This window comes from Falco peregrinus, chromosome 2 (genome assembly GCF_023634155.1).
Source record: "Falco peregrinus isolate bFalPer1 chromosome 2, bFalPer1.pri, whole genome shotgun sequence".
NCBI lineage: Eukaryota > Metazoa > Chordata > Aves > Falconiformes > Falconidae > Falco > Falco peregrinus.
This window is the reverse complement of record NC_073722.1, coordinates 57,138,208-57,161,863: the sequence shown is the minus strand read 5'-3', so window position 1 is coordinate 57,161,863 and position 23,656 is coordinate 57,138,208. Positions and strand designations below refer to the sequence as shown.

Below are 23,656 nucleotides of genomic sequence, written 5' to 3'. Positions count from 1 at the left end.
CACTGTCAACAATATTCCTGCTTAAAGAAACAATCTCATTCTTAATATTTTCTATATTATTTCTATTACTTTCTACAAAATCCTGCACGTGCATTACAACTATCTGGTTGTATACATCATATTGATTAGTTTAAAAACCTCCACCCTTTGATACACAACACTGAGCAACAGCACTAGCTTCAGTTTTGGACCAGAAAAAGAATCCTAATCAAGCTATGCAGCTCCACGTGCATTTCAAAACCTGGGTTTACCATTGCAACCAACCGTTGAGAGCAAGGACCTATTCACACTGAATGGAGCTGGCCTCCCACGAATCTCATGTATCAGTTCTTTACACTGTTAAAACCGAAACAAACCTAATCCAGGCATGCATTTTTAACATTTCTAGCTACCGCTGCCTTCTGCTGGATTCAAGCTTTTACACTTCTAATTCCTCTTTGTACGATACTGTTTCTTAGTGCATATAACTCTATCCTGTTTGCAAGGCAATCTGTGAAAGCCAAGGTGGTTCACTAACCTGCATATACTACTATGCCTACAACAGCTTCTGTGTTTCTTATTGTGCATCCTCGGAGCAGTAAGTTTTCCTTGCTGAGGCCCACTCGATCCTTGTTTGAATGCTCACTGAAAATAAACCACATTACTTCAGCTGTAGGACCCCAGCAATTACCAGTCAGACTTTGCAAAACTATTAGGGAGAAAATTCCCCAAAGAAGCTGCTAGTCATTGACTGCCGTTCTGACTGGAAACGTGGGACTTTTCAAAGGAACGGGGGAACATGCATGCATACAGATCACCTTTGAAAATCCAGGCATGTAGGCACTGTATTAAAATTTTCTAGTGTTTACAAGCCCAGCATTTGCCACCTTGAATATGAGAAGTAGGCAACACTACTGAAAAGAGTTCAAGACAAACAATTGAAATCTGAAACCCTATGACTTCTACTTGGATTGCCAACATCAGAAAAAAATCTGAGCAAAATATAAAATCTCATGTTAAATATACTGTGAGCATCGTTACTCCTGTGGCATACTTTCAGTGTAGGTAGGCTCACTGTCTGTCAAGGTGTTTCCTCAGAAGCTAAGATTTATAAGACATATATTTATTTTTCTTGTCATATTTCTAATGTGTCAGTTCCCATAGGGAAGAATATAGACATCATAACTCTCAAAACCTGAAAATCAGTCACTCCATGAAATAGTATTTTACCTTCCTGCTGTCTATAGAAAATCATAGACCCACAAGAAGAAAAGACATAGATAGGCATGTTTGTTAAAAGGAGTTTGATCAAGTCAATGATGGTTACACAAAACAAATTCCAATTCTGAGCAAAGCAGCTTCTCCAATCAGGCCATGGTCCAGACCAAATACTGTAGATAGCACATGATATCAAATGCAGATTTGAAACAGCTATTTCAAATATGGACTACACAATTGCAAAGCAGCCTGAACTGGTACTGAAAATACTCAATAGAAAATAAGAAGTACTAGTGAGCTTTCCCAGTTCACAATCGGCTGCTCAGAAAGCCCTTTTCAAGCTCTGTTGGGCCGCACTCAGGAATGTAGTGATACAAACTGACTTCTATACACATTGTCATTATTTTTTAAAGCAAACATGACAAGCTTTCTGAAAATTAGTAAGAGCACCAAAGCAAATGACAATAAAGAGCCACCAAGCCTACTTACACAAAGCCTCGGAAATGGCTGAGGTCATTGTTAGGACTTTCACACTCTATTCTACTGGAAAATTTTTCTGGATCAATTTCAGAGACCTAAAGCCATAGGAAAAAAAACAAACAAACAAACAAACAACAAACCCAGAGATTTCAGACAAAATGTAGATGGAACTTAAGAACACCATAAACTTCAGATATGACTATCTAACAGTTTAGCTTTGAAACTGTAAGTTGCTGGTGTTGTGGATAAGCTGCTACCCAGCATAAATCAGACTTAAAGAGCATGGAAGGACTTCCTAGTAAATATCAAAGCTTAGCAAGTACCAGTTGAATTGCTGATACTTTGAGAACACCAGAGAGGAGAAAATGGGTGGAAGAGTGAGGAAGAGGAAAAAAAAAGCAATAAGAACATCTGAAAAGCTGGGGTTTTCCAGGTTTTTTTTCCACAATAAGGGGAAAAAAAAAAAAGGCACTACCTTATACCACAACCAGGATGCTACCTGCACTAACACAAAGAAAGCGGGAGAACTTTTTAATGATATTTGAGCCTTACCAGCACCGAAGAAAGGGCTGTTGTGAAAGACCAGTTCATGTTGCAAATAAAGAGCAGCTGAGCTCTTCAGTGAGGAGAAAAGCCAAGTTAAACAATTATCCTTTATTAATAATGACCTGACAAGCAGTAAAAGAAAACCCAAAAGGTCTTATCTTTGGAATTACCTGAAATTGCACTTGCAATTCAGTTTCAATTAATGGTGTATGAATATGTCTCTAGTCTCTAACATAACAGAGGCTAGCCTCTGGTGTAACACAGCCATTTCCAGGCTAAGTACCTTCCACTAACTCATTGGAAAGTAATTTGTTCTGCTCTTTAGAATAAAAATAGTAAGAATTTTTTTTTTTTTTAAGAAGACCAATTTAAAGTGTCAAACTCCATGGATAAATCTACAATTCACAGGTGTAATTGAATACATCTTCTACATAATTACAGGTCTCTGAGAAGGCTGCACTCCCCACAACTTCACACTGGCAGAATAGCAACTGTGAGGTTAAACCACGAGTTTGAAACTCAGAAAACATAATATTTGTTGGCTTGATTAAAAAAAAAATAAATTGCTGGTTTTGCTGTATTGATTTGTTGCACTGTATTTACCTGAAGTCAATATGAACACAGTCTTAAACAGATACTTTCAGTCTCTGTAAATTCTGTAAAATGTTAGACAGTATAACCGATTCATGCTTTTCAAGCACTTCACGCTGTACAGAGATTATGCAAAAAAGAGCATAAAGAGAATAAGAACTACCCCCAAAAAGGAAGTAAAATAGCCAAAGCAGTTGATTCTTTTCTTCTACAGCGTAAAAACTGTCTCCAGATATGTATTTCTGGTGAAAGCATCTTATTTTTTATGGACAAACCATCTGACTTGGTCAAAAAATCTGTAATAGCAGTGAAGATGTTAGTAGGAGCTTCTTGCAATATGCCTTGAAATAGCAACCACAGAAACCTGGGGTGTCACCTATAGTAGGCACAGAAGTTATGTCTACACTGCCAGTATAGAGCAGATGTGACAAAATGTGCAAAAGCAGGTATCTTGATATGGGCACTCAGATCTTCCTGGACTGTAAGTTTATGACCTACACTTCTTCATTATAATCTTAACTTTGACGAAGTAAATACTGGGAGTAGAAATTCTGCACCTTATTTCTTGAGATGCTTTCCTGCTTCTCCTGGCACAAACTATTTTTTCTACGCCAGAATTAAAATTACTTGGATTTTGTGTAAATGCCCCTAAAGAAGGGGGACAATAAAGATGGGAACTGAGTAAGGTAGCTGGGAGTGGCAGGCCCTGCAGCATCAGACTCTCACTGAAATGGGGAGAGAGGCAGCTTCCCACCGCCATGCCCGCTGCTTTGGCCCTGCTGGGTTCCTGTCTAACTATATGGTTTCCATGCAGTGTTACCAAACCGAGTGGGTGCATGGCCGAAGTGAAAGAGGAGAGCTAGCAACTCCTTTCATCACCTTGGCTTCTTAGGCTGCCCGGAAGAAAAGGATAGCACTTTCCACTAGGTCTGAGGATGCTGCAGCTAGGACTGGATTCAGTCACTGACCACGTAGGCTGAGAAGGAACTGACCACTACAGTCCTGTGGCCTCTTTTACAACATAATAGGAAATATTCACTGCTCACAGTGACTTGATGCTAATGGCATATTAGCTTCTCCACCCCAGTAAACCTGTGCTTGGTTCAGCTAACCACATGAGGTGCGGAAAGAAAAGGACATTAATCCCTTCTTAAAGGGAAGCAACATATGAGTATCTTGAAAGCAGCAGAGAAATGCCAGTTCGTTCACTAAATAGCTTATTATCCTCAGGAAGCAGGTTCTCAGCTGTTTTGTTTATTTCTTTATGAATGCCCAGATGGCTGGAGACGCTGTGTTCTGTGCATTGTTACCCACTGTTACCTAAGAACTCTTGAGTTATTCCTCTGATTTCTTTCCTGTTGTCATTTAAGCATTAAAAAAATAAAAAATGCTATGGTAAATTGCCAAAAAATAGATTTAACTATGACAGTTTCAGCTCCTGTTTTGTGCTTTTAATTTTGCCTCGACTTCTCTTAAAGGAATCCCAAGTGCAAGAACAGGTGCCCCAATGATAACCTTCACTGTGTTTCTACTCGCTGTCAAAGAAGCAGGACATGACACCCGAGCAGATAGATTAAGTCTTTTTAGTCCTTGTCTTCAGATATTCTTTAATTTGATGTAACTTATTCCTGTTCTTTTGAGCTCAAGAAATGGAGAAGTCAGGCAGTCAGCTTCTTACACAGCACTGCCAGTCTTATTCAGCCTGAGTTTTTAAGGACAAAGCCTCTGGATGAAGCTCAGCTGGCAGGGCACTAGATGTCTGTGAAGTTGAGCTTGGCTCTACCTTCAGAAACCATGCAGTTCTGACAAGACGACGCTTCAATTACTTTTTTGTTTGGTTTTGACAACAAAAATGAACAATCTTGAATGTTGACGGAACTGTCACTGTTTTGGGACAGTATGGCTTTTCCTAGCATTTTGGTGCAAGTTTTCTGGAAACAGAACAAGTCTTTTCTTGAGTAAGACTGAAATCAGACCTTGGTAGCAGGAGCTGCTGTGAGATCAGGGCCACCTCAGTATGATGTAAGCCTGTAGAACCATTTGAATTTTGCCTTGCATAATGGTATGTATTATACAGAAAGATCAAACAATTCTGTCTTAATTGTTTTGAGATTAAATAAAGAAAAAATATGCATGTCACTAAGGGGATAAGAAACAGCTTTGTTCATGGACATCACATCATACTTTTGGTATTACCATACTAAGTAACAGAAGAGTCTTAATGCACAGCAAGATACTCCTCCTCACTTCCTCACCACTGCTGATAAAGCAAAGGCAGTTCGGGTAACTGTCTCCACAGGACTAAACAGTTATTATGGACCGCAAGTCTCCCTGTTGTTTTCGGCATGGTGTTTCAGAAGCAGAACTCAGTACCAGGTGCCCTGAAGATTACGGAAATGCCAGGATTCTTTGTTCTTTTGATACCTTCTTTGTGCCAGCCTCCATCGTTTTGTCTACTAGGTATAATACTAAGTATTGTACGGAGGTAAAAAATACATTTGCAATATGAAAAAACAGAGAAAGAGAGAAGATATCTGCTCCTCCCTCTAGGTCTCTATCCAGCACAGAACTCCCTTATAAAAAAATTCCAATTTCTCACCCATGACATGATACACCCCATAAATGAGTTCTTGACATTTACCTGCATAGTTACTTTTACTGGCTCGCATTACTTCAAATCTGTTTCTCTGGGTTAAAGTGAACATGCAAAGATTTGCTCCAAAATAACTAGGTAACGTAGTTCTAATTTGTTGCTTGAATTATTTTGTTTTCAGATGAGGATTGCTCGGCTATCACAAACTAGGCAATCTAGAGGTCTGGGTTGTTTGTGGTTTTTTTAGTTAACCCATCTATCATGTCAACTTTCTTATACACCACTAGAAATACACAATTATCACCTGCTCTGAATATCCTCTCACCACCTGCCTCTGCTTTAGATTGGTTTCTCCATCAAGGCCCGCCGTTTCAATGTAACAGATCCCATCCAGGTCACTAGAATATAACAGCACCATGTCAGCAGGAATGATTTCATTACGTGAAAGCCGGATGAAGTCCCCAACATTGACATTTTTCCAGCATTCATCTACGTATTTCTTCTCCTTCCTGAAATACATACAAAACCAGTAATGTTTTACAAGTGCATAAACTGAAAGCTCAGAGAAACACACTATAACTAGAAAATTACTCTAATAGTTAATTTATGCTTCCAAGTCATTAAAAAAAACTCTGATGAGGCAAGTCTATTAGCTGAAAGTGAATATAATTACAAAGAATCAGCTCTGGGGCCCAAGCCCTGGGTTTTTTGGGCAATTACATTCCAGGCACCCTCCCAGAATTATTTTAGCTCTATTTAAAATTCAGCCCACTTGCTTCCTGTATTTTAGTTTTTCCAAGAAAGCGAACACCACTTTTTCTTGCAATTACGCAATCAAGAACAGCAAATCTTCTTCCCTTCTGATAGGGCCTTTCAAAAATGTCTGTGTCTCAAGATGATGGACATCTAACAATAAGCAAAGAATATTCAGCAACCACCTCACTGATTATCTCAATAGAAATACAGGTATTTACAGGCTTTTAAAATATCTTTTCCATTAATTTTGAACATAAGTTACCAAGACTCTGTAACACTCAAGGAAGTCAATAAAAGCTTAGGCCTGTCAGCACTGAGTTGGAATTCTTTATTAATATGAAATATCCAGGCCTGACATGTATACATAAGTTTGAACAGTTTTGAATTTTCCATTTATAGCTGCTGTTCTGTCCTCAGCTGAGATGAAGAATCTTCCTTTTATACAATTACAGCAGTTTACGGCAAACACAATCAGGTTTAGAGTGGTCAACAGGATGCAAGGTACCGCACAACACACAGGGCTTGATGAGCTACCAGGAGGCATACAGTAGTAGGCTACTGCAACATGGGTGATGAAACACACCTACAGTTGCCGTTACGAACACTGCACAGGTCTGGATGCAGTACGCTTTTGTATGAGCTGTTACTCTCCTCAGTGACTGCCCAGCTTTTCTGCCTTGCACAGACTAAACCTAGAGCTATGTTTTAAGAGAGGAGCACGTACTCTCCACATTATTTGTTTCTCAGTCTTCTAGATTGGGGTATAGTCCGGGCTGTGCTAGGGCTGTCTTCCAAATTGTGCTTCCTTCCCTGGATGTCATTCTAAGTTGGCTGAGAAGCACACTCACACTGGGGAGCTGGGAAGTGCACTCAGCTTCTACAGTGCAGACATAAGCTAACAAGCTTTGCAACATGGTCATTGTGTGCAGTCTGGCACTCATCTGCTAGCTTTAATCAGAGCGCTAGCTATCTAAAATGCTTCTCATGAATACTGAAATAGAAACAGATACTTTAATGACAAAGAAAATCTCAGAAAAACATTCTCTACATCAAGCTTTGCACCCCTGCCTTTCAGACCTGCATTATTTGTCACCACCCTTTTGAAAATGCTTGTCTACAAACAGAAGGCACAAAGCCCACACAATTTAATCAGTGCACTGACAAGAATTTCTCCAGTGAAGATAAGGTGGAGGTGATTGTATTGCTTTCGAAGTGTAAAAAACCATGAAGCAACAAAAGCTGACGTAAAATTAAAGCAATATAAGGCACATCTGTTTTCTCCTTAAGATGTTCACCACTAGTATTCCACACAAATGGATAAATGGCACAATGGAAAGCATGTGAAACTTGATTAAAGCTACAGCCATATCTATCACAAGATGGATGGATGGATTAAAAAAAAAAACACTGCAGGAATTAATTTTTCATACCAGTACAGTTCCTTGGAAATAAGTAAGAGTTGAAGGAAAAATTTCTGAAGTAAATAGGAAAGGGAAGGAAGACATGCTGAAACAGTATGTGACACTCAGTTACTGAAGGTACGACTTAAGCTTTGATAGCTGCAAAAGTGCTGACAAAGTAAATTATTCAGGAGACTGAGTGAGCTGAAAACTAGTGATTTTGTTTGTTTAGAACTACCCCTTATGTACTGAACACTACATCAGCATAACTTTTTGTGTAGGCCAATTTACCCTGCTATGAAGCCCCAAATCAGTCCAATCAGGGTACAGCACCAACTGAAGCGGAACACCCTGGTCACTCCAAAACAGCACCGTTCTACCTCACCCTCCAAACACGATGGAAAGGATATGAGAACTCAGGAGGGTGGTGGGAGAAAATTACTTCCACAGCCAGCCTGTATCTAGGTAAGTTAGAGAAAGGATGGAAACTGAAAGGTAAGCAAGACAAAATAAGCGCAAGCAAAGAAAGCAATGGCATCACTAACGTAGCACAATAAAAAGTATGAGATGAGAAGTTGTCAATTTCTGGCACTGACTTGTACAGGAATTTTTCAAAGTGAATTGGAATTTGAAAAACCACAAAAATATTTGGAAATTAAAAGATGTTGTGACAAAGCAATCTTTTCATTTATCCTTGAAGCAATTACTTTCTAGAGATTAAAAAATGAGAAAAATGATGGTACTCTTGCATGTGTAGTCTTTTCTAACTACCATGTATTTCATGAAAAACTACAAAAACTTACTTGTCTGTGCTGCCAGTATTGAGATTATTATTGAGATTGCCCTCAGGAGATGGCAAATATTTCTCTTTTAAATCCCTATGTATTTAATAAACATGGCACTGAAAGTACATGATGCTTCTTTTTACTCAATGCCCATGGACAAGTCCCACTTTCTTTTTGCCAGGCTGGAGTCTGGGAAAGGAAAGCTAAAGGTATGGAAGAATCTTGTAGAAAGGATTCTTCTTTCCAGATCTCAATACCATAAAGAAAAAAAAGAATCAAATTGTACCTTGATCTCAAATATATACAATGATTTGCATAAATATGTATTTGTAAAGAACAGTACTTACAACACATCTACATGCAAGGCTTAGAATGAAACAGAAATGTATTTGAGAGGTCTGCAGAAGAGGAAAGAAGAGAAGAAAAATATATCAGCCAGCAAAGTCATTCATCCTGCTGCTGATGCAGCAGATAGATCATGCACATATTCTTTATCCAGTTAAGTGCAAAGTCAGACAAAAAGTTTAATTATCTTTAGTAGTAGGTCATGGGGGAATAAATGGATTTTTCCATCATGATCACTTCACCACAGTTCTACTGAAATGACACTAACTACAAGATTTTAACAGATGCTCAAACAGAAGTACCTTCATCGTTTGTGATTCATGGCTATTTAAATAAGATCCTACTACTACAAACCGGTTACTTGCTCAAAATGCACAAGGACTTGATTACTAAGTATTTAACATCAAAGCAACAACTGCAAACTAAATTATAATGCACATTAGCACATCTTATTGTTTATGGAATGTTTTATTACTCCGCAAGGGAACTATGAGACAGGGCAAAACCCCAGCATTTTAAACAACATTATCTTATTTTATCACATTTTCAAGACAGAAATAACTGATCTATGAAATGGATAAATTCCAGAACTCCAAAATGTAGCAGGTTGAAAACTCTGAAACTATGGATGCCAAGCATTTGCTATAAGCAAAAGCAAGTAAGGTGGGAGCATCAGATTTGTCAAAAATGCACAGAAACTAGCATCTAGATGCTCAGATAGATTTATCAAGGCACTCAGACTGGCACATTTTGTCACGGACACCAGAGCACAGTGAAACCAATTTCTATTATGAACACAACTTCACACAGAAGGAAGCCTCACAAGAGTTCAAGAAGCAAGGATTACTGGTCTTGCTGAAAATACTTACACAAATTATCTTCAAGTACAAACAGGTGGCCTACCAGCTTTCAAGAATGACAACTGTTGCTTAGGTATATTAAGATAGCAAGAAGGGCCATTTTATTGAGCATTTGTCTCAGTAGCCATGTAGGTACCAGTATCTAATATGTAAGTAAAATTACACTGACAGCACATACAATGTATACAACTTCTCCAGATCAACAAAAGCACAGTAAGACAATAACTGGAAATGGTATACATTAGCTAGTTGTTCATCATGTTTACAATGATTAAATGCATGCACTGGAAGAATCACTACAATTTCTAAGGGATTCTTGTTAAACATGTTAAGAAATTTTGAATCCTAACATGAGTTTAATGGAAATTGAAGATAAATCAGCTCACACATAACAAACAATTGTTTTTATCAGTACCAGTAAGATTTAATTCTCCTGAACCATACTTCCAAGCTTAATTTTAAAACCAGATTACACTATATAAAATATTTCATAATAAAGACACTAAGAAGAAGAAAAAAGTTACAAAAACTAAATACTTATGGGCACAAGAAGGAATATTTGCAGATGACTAATATGGTCACTAATTACTGCACATTTTTGGTGACGGGAAGGAATCAAGCCAGAACAGATCTGAAATTCATTCTGCTTCACTGACACTGGGAGGGATAAGACTGTAAGTGACAGTTTTCAGGAACATGGATATCGAATGTTTCAGCTTTCTGACAACGAATTCTTTCAAGATTCATGACAATTTATAGAAAAAATAATCCAACTTCTCCCTTGAGCCTTCTCTGCAGACATGAAAAACAAAGAAAAAATTTATCCTCCCTAATAGCCCAATTACTTACTTGTTTTTCAAGTCCAATTTTTTATAGGTTGAATAGAACGTTTCTGGGAAAGCTGCTATATATATTTGTGTTTGCAGAACAAAAAGCTGTTTTGTTTTTTTCTTTGATGATACAAAACTATATTCCAGACTTTTTCTATGGTTATGAGCTAGCTCTTAAACACCAATAGCTTATGGCAAATGTTAGAAACCAGGAGATTCCATTATCTGAGTAATATCACAGATTTAATGGTTATGTAGTACCAGTTTGCAACCTGCTGCATGGGCTGAGTAAGGTCATGTCTACAGTACAGAGTTTAGGGTTTGGCATAGCCAGCTAGCACATTAAGTTTTTAGAATGAAAAGTTTATTTTCAGTGCATTGCCTTCACTAGGAAAAGGTGTGTCTTTAATGAAAAGAGGGAGCTTTGAATGTGGTTTGTAATTTTGTGAGTACCATTAATGACCTTTACCTATATAGCGATAAATCAGCAACCCTTGAATGTCCAAGATGCTTACAGCAATTTCAGAGGAATTAAAACCACACTTTTCAAAACAAATACCATGTAAAACAATGCTTAACTAGTCAAGTTACTTTGGTTAATACAGTACAAACTCATACATGAACACTCTTGCCTCAACCAAAAAATATTTTTTTCAGTAAATTTTACACTCATTTAGCAAAACTCGTGATCAAGACTCAACCAGACTAGTCCCTGAGCAACCTGATGTAATTAGACCTGCTTTGAGCAGTGGCTTGGACTAGCTGACCTCCAGAGACCCCTTTCAACTTAAACTATTTGATGATTCTATGAGTATCCAGAAAGTAAACCAAAAGACTTATCAACAACTTTTTTATGTATACTCATAATCAAATAACAATAAACCAGAAAGACTGTTGTCTCTTACCTTCTATATACTTTGGTTAGTAAGTTGTTTATCTGTTTATCCATTTTGTACTTTGAATAATCCTCCAGACCATCTTTTACTGCAATAATTGCCAGAACCGCTACTAGAGGTAGCATTGTAATTTCTTTTTGGAAGGCTTCCACCAGAGGAACCCAATTTAGGACAACTAGGAATAGGAAATACAAATTGGCAACTCTGAAACAAAGCAAAAACATAGGAGTTAGCCATGCTAGCAGAGTCATCCTTGATATTTCCCCACTCCATGCCATACAGACACTTAAGTTAGTAGTGATTTATCTTTTCTTCCCCCAACTGCAATTTAAGAACTAAGTATTCAGAACTGTTATAATTCTCCAGTCAATAGATTATTTAGCTGCACAGTGACTTAATATGCATGATCAGAAGATGCAAAGACCAAGAATTTTCCTGTATTTTCAAACCTGTCCTCCAAGCATGTTTTCCAGTGAGCCTTTGGTGAACTTGCACTCTCAGATTTCCAGGTCTTTTAAACTTCATTTTACCATCTCCTGGGAGAAGTGGCATGTTTTTAAAAGGAAGCCATCCTACAACCTCCCTGCATAACTTTAAAAATCAGCAGTCCTCCAAACAGAAGGAGGATGAAAAAAAATTAGCAAGAGACAAAAACATGAGGGAAGGGGAAAAATACATTTGTAGGAAATGAGCTGAAAATCTTACTGCAGATTGCTGTGTGGCAGTGCTCCAAGAATAAAGAATATTTCAATAATCCATAGAACAGAATTAGTGGAAATTACGTAAGATATGGAGAAAAGAATTAGTCCTACACTGATGATAACTCAAGAGACCTTGGCCAAACAACACAGATCTTTTGAGACGTGACAGGCAAGTCAGGAAGTAGAATAATTTTTGAATACCCATCTATATAGTAACACACACATTAAAGGATTCCACTTCAGAAGAATTACCACAATCAAAAAGGAGTTCATTACCTGTGAAATTGCTCAAATAAATTCCGTGGTAAAAAATTCAACAAAGTGTATTTAGTAGTCCGTATTCTGTTGTTCATGTACAGTTTTGATACTTTTTCATACTCTTCCTTAAAATGTCCCAAACAGGGTATCACTATCCTATGTTTGCCATTTGTCTTTGATGATTGATAGCACCTGTTACTTGAATTGCTGCTGCTACCTTCTCTGTCCTCTGTAGCTGTCAGTTGATGCCAACGGTATCGGGCCCAGCGGATGGGAACTGCCATTGCACCAGAAATGCTTTACAATCCAAGGAGTGTCCTCTCTCTAGAAACATGTTAAAATACAGCAAGTTATGTAATAATTCTGTAAAGGCTTTTCAACGAAAAAGTCACAGTTACAGTTCTGAATAAGCCTAGGAAAAAAGTCGTTTCCATATTTTGATTTAAAAAAACCAAACAGACAGTTAATAGGTTATGTGAGGTCAGGAACCTGTGCTTCAAAGGTTGAATTTATCTGAATTTCATCCACCCTTTCAGGATCCTAGAGTTTGATTACTCTGTTTGAAATGCACCGTATTTTTATAATAGCACCTCATATAAGCAGCCTGCCCACTTGTTCGTTGTGCTACAGTGTGGTGAAAAAAGCAAACAAGCTGCTAATTCTGCAGGCAACAACATTTTGAAAGGCATCTCAGACACTGCACTCCTTGCTGATGGTTAACAACCTTTATTGAACTCAGGAGTCAACAATATAGCAACAGGCATCTGTGTACAGACTTAGACCTGAAGTTAGGAACTGCCTGTGAAAGGCATTAAGTAGCTATCATGAACAAAATATTCTTCCTATTGGATTAGAAATAGGTTTGAGAACTTTTACCAGCTGATAAAAGGATGAATAAACTTCATGCCAATGCTCCTCCTCTATTCACCTTAGCTAAACTCTGGCAATCTACCCAGGAGTTTGTTTTCCTAAAGAAAGTCAAAGTTCACAGGTATAGGTGATAGTCACTTTATCAAACCACTCTATGCAGTCAGAAAAGGACTTTCACACACACAAATCATACTTCAATAGAAGCTCAAAACTGCTGGGTTTTACAATGTGTTTCTTTACAATTTACAACAAGATTTTACAATTAATAGTTGCTACATTTCTTGTGCTACTTCTTCCATAGAACAGCTCATCTTTGTATTTGTTTAAAACTGTACCTTGCATGAGACCCAAGTCATCAGTACAGCTACTTTCTCTGCAGATTACTTTCCTTCCATCTAGTATCTTAATATCTGCATACATGATAGCAAAATTTGTTACTAAATCCTCTTCCTAAATTCCCACACAAAAGCTGCTTCTTTAGAAGCTTGCTTTTTTTTAGACTTGTTGGGTCTTTCTAAATGAAATCTCTTTACTACAGACTATCCTAGATAGTCATCAAACTAACCCTGATTTTGGCTTCAGTTAACTCAGACTTCTATTTATGTGGTATATCTTTCTCTGCCATTGACAAATGCCACTGTGCTGCTCAGACTCCTCCAAAATGTTGCTTTAAAAAGTGATTTTCCAAACTACTGATTTGACACCATCATATCTTCTCTTACACATCTTCCTTGGTTTTTCCTTTAGTCTATTGCAACTGCAGAAATCTTGAAGCATGGGCAGAGTGTCCTCAGCAGGTCCTCTAACAATGAGGTAGCTTTAATATATCTACCTCAACTCATTCTGCTGTTAAAACAAAGATTCTGCAAACTTCCTAAGAAGCCTGGTCCACACTCCACCACTACCCTTTAGCTAGAAAGCTTTCTCCTAATGTCTAACCGGTCTCTTCCTCTCATCAAATTAAGATGGTACATTTTTGTCCTATCAGCATTAGATGTGGATAGTTATTGACTATTACAATCTTAATGTCTTGGAAGACTGTTACCACATACATGAAACACATGTTCCTCTTTAGAAACCATGATCTGCATGTGAATAGACAAGAGGAACAAGGAGGGAAAAACAACCTCTATATAGCATCTCCTCTCAGCATCCCCCAGCACTTCCTACAGGAATTACTCCCAAGGCCTTTCCACTGTGCTTCCCCAGGCAACGTAAGGGATCAGTCTGAGAAAAAGAGACTTACTTTTTTTCTAAACGCTAAACACTGTAGTCCCAGTAACCATGAGACTACCAAAGGCAAGCAACTGCTGCACAGGAAGGCAGCTATGCCTGGGACTTCTCAGAGAAACAAGGAGGTTGCAAAGATTCTCCAAAATACACGGCATATTCTTATTTTCACAGAACCTGGCATCTTCATATCCTTGCTTCCTCTAATCCTACTGCCTGGGGACAGTCCCCAGAGGGACTCCTCTCTGCATGGAGACTACATCCCATTTTAGTCCCCATCCATCTTTCCTCCAGAGATAGAAACCGACATCTAGAAGGAGCTACTTCACAACAACTATTTTTAAGGTATGGCTACCATATAGTTAGATGTATTAATCTATTTACACATGAAAGACACTTCAATTCATTCCCACTGAGTCTGAGAACAAGTCTAAAGCTTGGAAGGCAGCCAGGTCTTCGAAAATGTTTAGAGAGAATAGAATTTGCTGCTAGTGGAGTCCATAGTTGCCTACGCAGAGCTCGTCAACACCTAAAGCTCCTAAAAGCCAAATGAACACCAACCCATCTACATGAGTCAGGACTGAAGCAAAGAACAAAATACTGAAAATTAAAGAATTTAAAAAGCTGACTGGCTGAAAAGAGGTAATTTCTTCTTTTGCAATCACAAGTTTTGGCAGTTCAGTTCTTAAAAAATCCCAAACTTCTGTATTTTGGATGGCATTCTTAAGGCTTGGCCATTTTGAAGAAATAACTCTCCTCCTTAAGCATCTGTTGTGACAAATCAGTAGTTTCAAAAACATGCAATGAGGAGCCTTTTTAAAGTAAATTCTGCTTCAATTAACAATGTCCTGGAGTTTTAACATGATTTCTTCTTTGTCCTGTTAAATTTATCAGCTTCTTTCACGCTTCCATCTTCAGCATGAATCACACAAGGTGTGTCAATGAACTATAGTTTTGCTTGAACAGTAATTCTTTGCCCAAGTGCAGTAATCTGACATATCTCTACATACTGTTACAATGTACAATATCCTTGTAGAAAACTTACGTAAACACCATAAAACTTTTCAATGTGCCATGAGCCAGGTATTTGACAGCTGGTTAGATCGTAAAGAAAATCACAGCTTTTTTTGTAAAACCATCAAACACACACCTGATACTGGTGACTTCTGTGACCAGAAGCAGCAGCAAAAGAAACTCTTTCTCAAAGCAAACACCCAGGACTAATGGGAATGCAAAGCCTTTAAATGGTAGATCCTGTTCACTCAGTGAGAATTTTGTAGGCAAAATACAGCTAAATCAACTTCAAAAGCTTACGAATTACATTATCAGTAACATGCAAATAAAGATGGGAAGAGAAAGTTGGGAATCAGGAAAAACGTAAGAGAAAACCTGACAAATTTTAAAACCTCTTAAATTCTAACTCTTTTTGGTTTTCATAGTTTATTACCTTTTGTAGCATCTGACACCTGGTGTCCACTGCATTTTAAAAAAAGCGACGGGACACACATGACAGGGAGAGTACTGGACATTTTAACATGACAGCATGTTAAGACCGAATTCCTCATCACTGAATCTGGAGCCAAACATTTAAACTGCATATGCAGTGGTGGCGAAGAGCAGTCACCCCTCACCACATACACATCCCTGACTCCTGACACAGCTCCAAAACCTCTGCTCCACCCTTCCTCATCCTCCTACAGAGGAGCGGAGCTTAAAAAGAAACAGGATACATCAGATTAAGTCTTGTGCACTGCATATGTCTGCCAATATCCCTAGCATTTTATTGTTACAACCTTTAAAAAAAACTTAAAGGCGACTGAATGGACAAGAAATAACTAACACAAAGCCACTGCAACCACACCACACTGGAAACACTGTATGAGAAGCAACAGGTAATCTCCTATGGTCAAAAAGGTGAATCAGTCAATTAACTAGCACGTTGGGGAAAAGAGTTTCTGGATCTCATACTCTGTCACAATGCCCTCTGACTCACCCGGGATTTCACTGAGCTACTATTTGCAAATGCCTATTTTTTTTCTTAAATCATTTGCATTTCAATTTTAAAATAAGTTTTCTTTGGTTAGCCAGAAGGACGTCAAAAGGAGATTTATCAGCTTCATGATATTGTAGAGGATGAAGTTGCTGAAGATCAACTTTCTAAACAGCTTTCGTAAAAAATCCCCTCTCTTAAAACATTATTTGACTCTCTTGTTATGCCATTTTTCATAGTAAATTCTTGAGTTCTCCAGCTAATGTGAATTTGAACTAGTAATATGAAACGGCAGATGTGTCTTTCAACACTGGCAAAAGACCCACAAGCTGAGTTACTCTGAAGCCGTAATTTTAAAGGTTTTTAAAAAATAAACTTAATTTTAAAAATCCCAAGAATAATGTTCATGTATTTGAAAACAGGAAGCCTAAATGATCATATTCTAAGTTTTGAGGACAGCGTCAGACAAGCCAGACACTGTTCTCATTTTCATACTACAGAGCCAGGTGAACACTACTTGATCTTGCTAAATGGCAACAGCTGATATAGAGATAATCCAGATACATCTCACACACAAAAAGGCAAGTTTTTGTAGTGTTTGCTAGTGTCACATGACAAAACGAGGAAGGAACTTATCTGACACTAGCCATATAGTTTGCTTTTTCCCTACCTCACTTCCCTTATATACTCAGATTCCTTCCTTTTCATATAAAGCACTCTGAGATACGGAAAACTGGAAGGACTTGATATGGTAAACTTGCAATAGCTGGTTGTCAAATCTGTGTAAAAGCAAGCCGCAGCAGTGCCGTTTTTACCACAGGACAGATCAACACCATACACTACCCATGCCTGACCAACCTACAGCACAATAAAAAAGCCTTTAATAACTCTCTGCTAGCGGTAATGCTGAGAAAATCCCTATTTTAAAATGCTCCCTACCCTGAAAGAAGGGTCTTTTATCATAAAGCCTAGTATAATTCTCTTGCATGTATATTTCATGCCCAGAAGTTGTTTTCTTTTCCCATCACTTGTCTTTCTTTATCTCTTGTAAACTCTGTCAGCCTCCAACTCTGTGAAGTATCACCTTAATTTCTGCATGCAAGCCTTTGCACCTAGCTTTCCTGCAGGCATTGAGACTAAAAATTCCTTAGTTCCAGTTACATTATTTGGTAGCCTTTGGCAAATCACCTGGCAGTCAGTGACCTCTCCCATACCAGATTCTTTCTCAACACTGTTTACAAAACACGTTTAGATAATTTAGCCAACGTTTTATACTGCTCTGGAACTGCACCTTACTATTATGTTGTGGTCATTTGCTCGCATGTCGTGTGAAATGCCCTACCATTTACCCTGGCTTCCCTTGACCACTTCCTCCCTTCTGACAACATCCTCTTTTGCTGTGATCTCCAAATGGTTACTCCTTGTTCTGCTTCCAGAAAATTCTTTGTTTAAATACACTTGGTAAATGACATATTCACAAAAATGTTCCTCAGACCTCTGGCACATGCTTATGTATGGTGTGTGTTTCTGTCCTGTTCCTGCTCAGGCACAGTCTTTGGACATAACATGCAGTAGACCTTCTGTGTCACCTGAGCCCGTTTACAGTAGGAAGTAATAAATCAATTCTTGGCAAACAGAAACACGATGAATAAAATTGAATTATCTTACCTGAAAAAATGTGTACAACAACTAAAAGGGAAGCAATTCAGACAATGCATCTCTCCAGCAACACCCCTTTTCTTAGCTCCCTATCTGACTATTTCAGGATGTTCTGCAGGTCTGAGGTTCTGGGGCAACCAGGGAAGATAAAAAATGCTAACCCAGGTGGAGGGTACAAAGCTGTGAGCGGATCATCTCTGATCCACACAGTCTCATTTAAACCTCTTAGGAAGTGTTACTCCATAGGCTCACTAACAGTTGTATCACCACATTACAACTGGAGTACACTGTCAGAAGTACAGAGGATGAATGTTAAAAATGCCTTCTAATCATCTTTGAAAACTCAGAAGCTACTAGACAACAGAGAAGCTTAAGGGAGCCACCACCTAAAGATTATTTTACACTCTGAAGAACAAATATTTCTTTTCTCCTAAGGTTTGCGACTTTCTCTGTAACATGCAATTTCACAAGTTTGCAACATGTCTTTGCAAGCCAGTATGAAATACACAGAGACACCCAATATGCTAAATACATCTGGAAAAGAGGCTTGCGCTGCCAATTTATGGGACAAATGGCCCAAAAACCTGCAGGAATCAAAACTTTAAGTTCTAAGAAAAATATGTGGTTATTTGCAACCACATACTCTGAGTTACATTCATAAAGAGGATGCTAAGAACTCTTGGATTAGAGTGGAAGGCAGATGTTACTAGGAAAAGTAAAATGCTATGGCAATATTTTGTCATGCACTCCTGCCTACACAGCCTGATTTAGCATGGGCAACACCGAAAACCTGCAAGCCTTGAAACGCCTCATCTTGGAAAGAAAATTTCTTGGTTGTGAATACATTAAGCCAGCCATCAGCAGCCCTTCACAACCGAAGCCATCAGCAGGACGCATAAAACCCCAGGAAGTGCCAAAGCCCTGACACAAAGTCAATTGCAAGATAATTTAATAGCAAACCATGCATGCAGTCCTACCACTGGTTAATGTGCTAGCGTGGGAGCAGTACATAAAAGCAGAAAATCTCCTCCACTTTGGGCAAAGTTATTTAGGATGCCAACCAGATCTTGTACCTACAGACACAACTGAACCATACGCTACCAAATTTTAGGTTTAAAACTCAGATGAATCATGTATTTCTGCTACAGGTAACCAGTTTCAAAATAAAACTGAAGGCTACTAGAGAGCTACGATTTGTGCAAACATCTGCTTTACACCCTGTTCTCATGTGCCACATTGGTCTCTCAAAACTAAACTAAAATCTTTCAGGTTAAGTCTTACTCTTTTATGACTGTCTTTTCTCACCAGTGCACCTTTAGCTTATGATGATGCCGCATTTAACCACTGCAGACACTTCAAGATGTGTGAAATTCACATTAATTTCATGGTAATACTATGGTGTCGGCCATGTTAAAGATGTACACTGGTGTTCACATGATGAAGTAAAAGGATGTGATTATTTCTGTAGTCAGTGTATGCTCCCTAAGTTACAGTAAACCACTTTAAAGGAAATGGATTCATACTGGCAGCATTGCTGATTTTTAACTATGTGGATTTCTTCAAAGGGCCAAAACTCTGTTCTGTAGACAGTGTCTAGCTTACTCACTGAAATTTATATTGAAAATACCTGTTACAGCAAGAAACTGTACTTATCCCAAAATCCTTAGTCCTATTCTTCCGGTTGTCTAAGTCACCTACATTACCAGCTCTTCAAGAGGTCCAGAAATTCCCAACACATCCCAGAGAAGCTTTCAGGTTTAACACTCTAGTGTTCTTCAAAGGATCTGACAAAGGAAACCTTACATATGGTTACAAAAAAAGCACAACTCCAAATAAAAAAAAAATCCTCCACAGCTCACTTTAAATGAATATACTAGGTTTGATCTTACCTTAAAGACTCTCTGCCAACACTGGAAGCCAGAAATGTGGATGATACACGCGTGGGCATAACCTGAGCTACCTGAGTATCTAGATAACTAACAGCAGTTAAGCCAGAAAAGTACAGATTTCCACAAAGGTCTTAAAGTACTGCGCAGACTTAAGACAGCTCATGGTCAAAGCCTGGAGCAGTGTAGCTTCACTGTTTTTTAGCCAAACAGATTAAGCATACTGCAATAATAACTACCAAAGCGTATCTTAAATATGAACAATTTACATATGGCCTTCTCATTTTTAAGAAGCTGAAATAACAGCTACAACAGATGAGAGATACTTGCATATTTCAAAAGGATGGTAACACTACAGCTGACAGCACCTTGATTGTCGATGCTACTGTGTTGATCCAGGGTATTTGTATTAGCTTCAGCAACAGCTGCTGTGCATAAGCGTAGCTCTTACTTTCTAACAGTAAAGCATCTTCCTCACCCAGTCCAGTTGCAAGTGACAGTACTGGTTTAGAACATAAGCTGTGCATTGTGATTTTTCCTTGGCATTTTAAGGTTTTCAGTGGGAGATTCCTTCAGAGACACAGTTCTAAGGGTCAGACTCAAACTACACAGCTTTTTAGTTTCAGTCTCACAAAATCCCTTGTGGCACTTAAAGTTATTTTAGTATTGGGGCTTCCATCCTTGCCTTTCTTACTCATCTCCACATTCACTATCTTCTTACTTCTCTTCCCATACTGTCTATTATATTCAGGTCTAAAATTAGGCTCAGATCTTGCAGAACTCATGTAGTATTTCATGACACTGATTCCAACTATTAACTGTCCAACACAGGAATTGTGCATCAACCCTGTACTTGGAATACATAAATGTATTTTCATTTCATTAATGTGACAGCAGAAAGTATGCCAGTATTTCTATCCATTTAAAACACTGTATCAGTATATAGTGATGGGTTCTGGCTTTATGTGGACAAGGCAGGGCTTTTAAAAGTCATTAGAGAAACCACAATCAGGTATGATACAGGTGGTCATCAGCCATAACACTCTTCAACAGAATTTGAGACAGCAGTGAACGTATTTTCCAACACTGTAGTGATTTTTTGACAAAACTGACTCTTCTGTAACCTCAGGAATACAATCAGATATTCGTCATGGAGCAATAAAACCTGCCAACTGCTTGGGTATATTTTGACAGGAATAACCTGTGAATCCACTTTAGCCACTAAGAATTTCTGCAACACTACAGAACATGTCTCTTGAGAGCATATTTCATGCCTGAAAGAGAAGTATCCTACAGCAATTCAGGGCTCAACTACAAAAGTGTACCTTTAGAAGTTTTATTATTAAAAATGAAGCCAAAAGATATAGAAGCCTGCAAAAAAAAATGCAGGGAGTTATGAATGCTCAAATTCTGACCCTAGTAACCTCAAAACAAAATACTAAAGCAGTAAGCAGCTGAACTGATAGCTAACACTAAAGGAGTTGCTCTTGCTTCTCCTACCTCCTGCTCCTGGTTCTGCCCCTTCCTTCATGATCTATCTGGTACTTACTGAACCTGGTTCAACCCACTGAGCTGCAAGACCTTTTACTAACTCAAAGACAATAACATTACTGGCTTTCCTGATCCAGCTTACAGCTGTGAAAGTACGCGTGTTGGCACAGGGAGGTGTGACAGGAACATCAGACACTCACTCTAATGTAGGTGTCTCATTCCTGATCTTGGTCTAGTTTACATTAGAAATAAGATCAGCTGTGGCTATTACCTTTAAAATCCAGATCATCCACAGTAGTGGCAGTTAACAAAGAACATGATCCTCATCTAAGTCCTAGATTTTGCTCCTGTGAATAGTAACTGCACACAGACATAACTAAATATTCAGTCTAAAACGACAGCTTCAGACCAGCTTTTGGGGCATGCAAAGGAGTCTTTTTTAAGAATGGATTAAAAAAGAAGAATTAAATTCCACTCTGATCTTGGGGAAACCATTTAGTGCATCTCTGCTGCAACCCCTCACATACGAAAACAGGGATAACGACAATTCTGTTATCTCTTGGTGATGATACACGGTTTTAAATAAGAGGTTTCTCAATACTGTGGTCATTGGTGAGACGTGAATGCCCTGTAAGTATTATTTTAGTATGAAAATAAAAGTAATTTTGATATTAAAAGCATTTTTTCTTCAGTAGCTGTACTTCTGCTTTGCTGTACTATGCAAAGTAGGAACTTTGATTTTTCTTTCCCATCCTTGTGAACATTTTTTAGTTACTAAGCCCAGTAATTATTATTGTGGCTTAACCCTGTAACCGACGCTGTGCACTGTGCAGCTCTCCTCACTTTCTGAAGCTTCAGGGATTTCCCCGTCATTTACATGGACCTAAGTCTACTTCCTTGCCATAAATCTGTAAAGTACGTAAAAGCTTACACCCCTTCCCTCAATCACCGCCACTAACGATTAAAATAAAAGCTTTTGTTTCTGCAATCGAGGTCTTAATTACCTTTTCTTTCTTCCCTGCTTCCACAGCAGCTCCGGGGCCGCCCCGCTGCCCGGGGCACGTTTAACGCGGCAGCAGCACGAACTGCCCCTTCCCGCCGCCGCGACGGCCGCGGCACCGCGGAGCTCCAGCCACCCCGCGGGCGCGAAGCCGCCGCCAGATTTTGCGGGGGGGGTCGGCCCCCACAGCACCTACCCGGCCCAGACCCCTGTCGCCTTCGAAATGTCACCCGCGGTCAGGAAGAGGGGACTTCCCTCCGCATCCGAGTCCCACCGGGAGGAGAGGGGCGGGGCGGCTGCGGCGACCTTGACTTTTCACGCCGAGGAACGGCCGCTCGGCGCTCCCCTCAGGCTGAGGGGCGCCGCTGCCCGGCTGCCGGCGGGGCTGAGGCACCTCGAGGGGCCCGCAGGGCGGCTCCCCCCTTCGGGGCGGCGGCCTCGCCCGCGTCCCAGGCGGCGGGGCGCACCCGGGGGTGCCCGCGGAGCCCAGCCCGCCTGCGAGGCCTGGAAGCCGGCAGCCGCAGGCAGCCACGTTTTCCCGCCGGCCCGTCTCGTCCCCGCGGCCGCACGGCGACGCGGGTGGCTCCGCCACAGCCTCCTCGCGAATCGCTGCGGGTGCTCCACGACCGCTGCTCCCACGTTTCCCTCCCGTCACGCCCGGCACCGGTGTCCTCCCACACCGCCAGCCGCGCACCCAGCCCCGCGGACAAGCTGCCTGCCTGACCCCCGGCCCGGTGGGCTTACCGGCGGCACCGCGCACATCCCAGCGTAATGGCCGCGACCCCCCGCGCCCGCCGCTCTCGCTCCGTCTCCGCGGCCGCCCCGCCCCGCCGGTGCTGCCCGGCCTCCCGCGGCTGCGCTGCGCGCCGGCCCGCCCCGCCTGCCCCCCGCCGCTGCCCAGCCTGCGCCTGCCGCCGCGCCGTGCTCGGCTCCTGCCCGCTCTGCTCTTCCTGCCCTGGGAGTGACTGGGGCAGGAGCCGCCGGGCCGGGCAGCGGCGGGGGACCCTTCCAGGAGCGGCGCCTCCGCACACCGCGGGGCTCCGGCTGAGGGCAGGGAAACCTTTGGTGCCGCTGCAGGAGGTGAGCAGAGCAGCCCCTGGCCGGGGCCAAACCCCGTCCCAAGCCATCACATGCAGGCAGGCCATGCCCAGGTGTGAACAGCGTGCAGTCGTGCTGCCGTGCTCACAAGCAGAGCTTTTAAAGCAAAAGGCGAACAGAACTGCTTTTACAGTGTCCATAAGCAGCACTTACCTGTCCAAAGGTTAGTTAGTGTCTAAAGGGGTTTTTTTTTT

General features: G+C 40.3%; 1 protein-coding gene across 5 annotated transcripts in view; it reads right to left on the bottom strand.

Annotated features, from left to right (window-relative positions):
- Positions 1–23,189, bottom strand: part of ATP10D (ATPase phospholipid transporting 10D (putative)) — a 51,511-nt gene extending 28,322 nt beyond the window's left edge. For 3 of the 5 annotated variants that reach the window (XM_027779341.2, XM_055797034.1, XM_055797033.1), the window contains exons 1-6: positions 22,369–23,139; positions 12,257–12,562; positions 11,289–11,483; positions 5,712–5,916; positions 1,687–1,772; positions 518–624 (exon numbers count right to left, since the gene is read on the bottom strand). In XM_027779341.2, the coding sequence (XP_027635142.2) occupies positions 518–624; positions 1,687–1,772; positions 5,712–5,916; positions 11,289–11,483; positions 12,257–12,522 (859 nt within the window). In that variant the 5' untranslated portion in view covers positions 12,523–12,562; positions 22,369–23,139. Of the gene's footprint in view, positions 1–517; positions 625–1,686; positions 1,773–5,711; positions 5,917–11,288; positions 11,484–12,256; positions 12,563–22,368 lie in introns of those variants that run through there. The other 2 variants (XM_055797032.1, XM_027779343.2) reach the window with 2 other exon arrangements.
- Between the last annotated feature and the right edge of the window lie 467 nt (positions 23,190–23,656).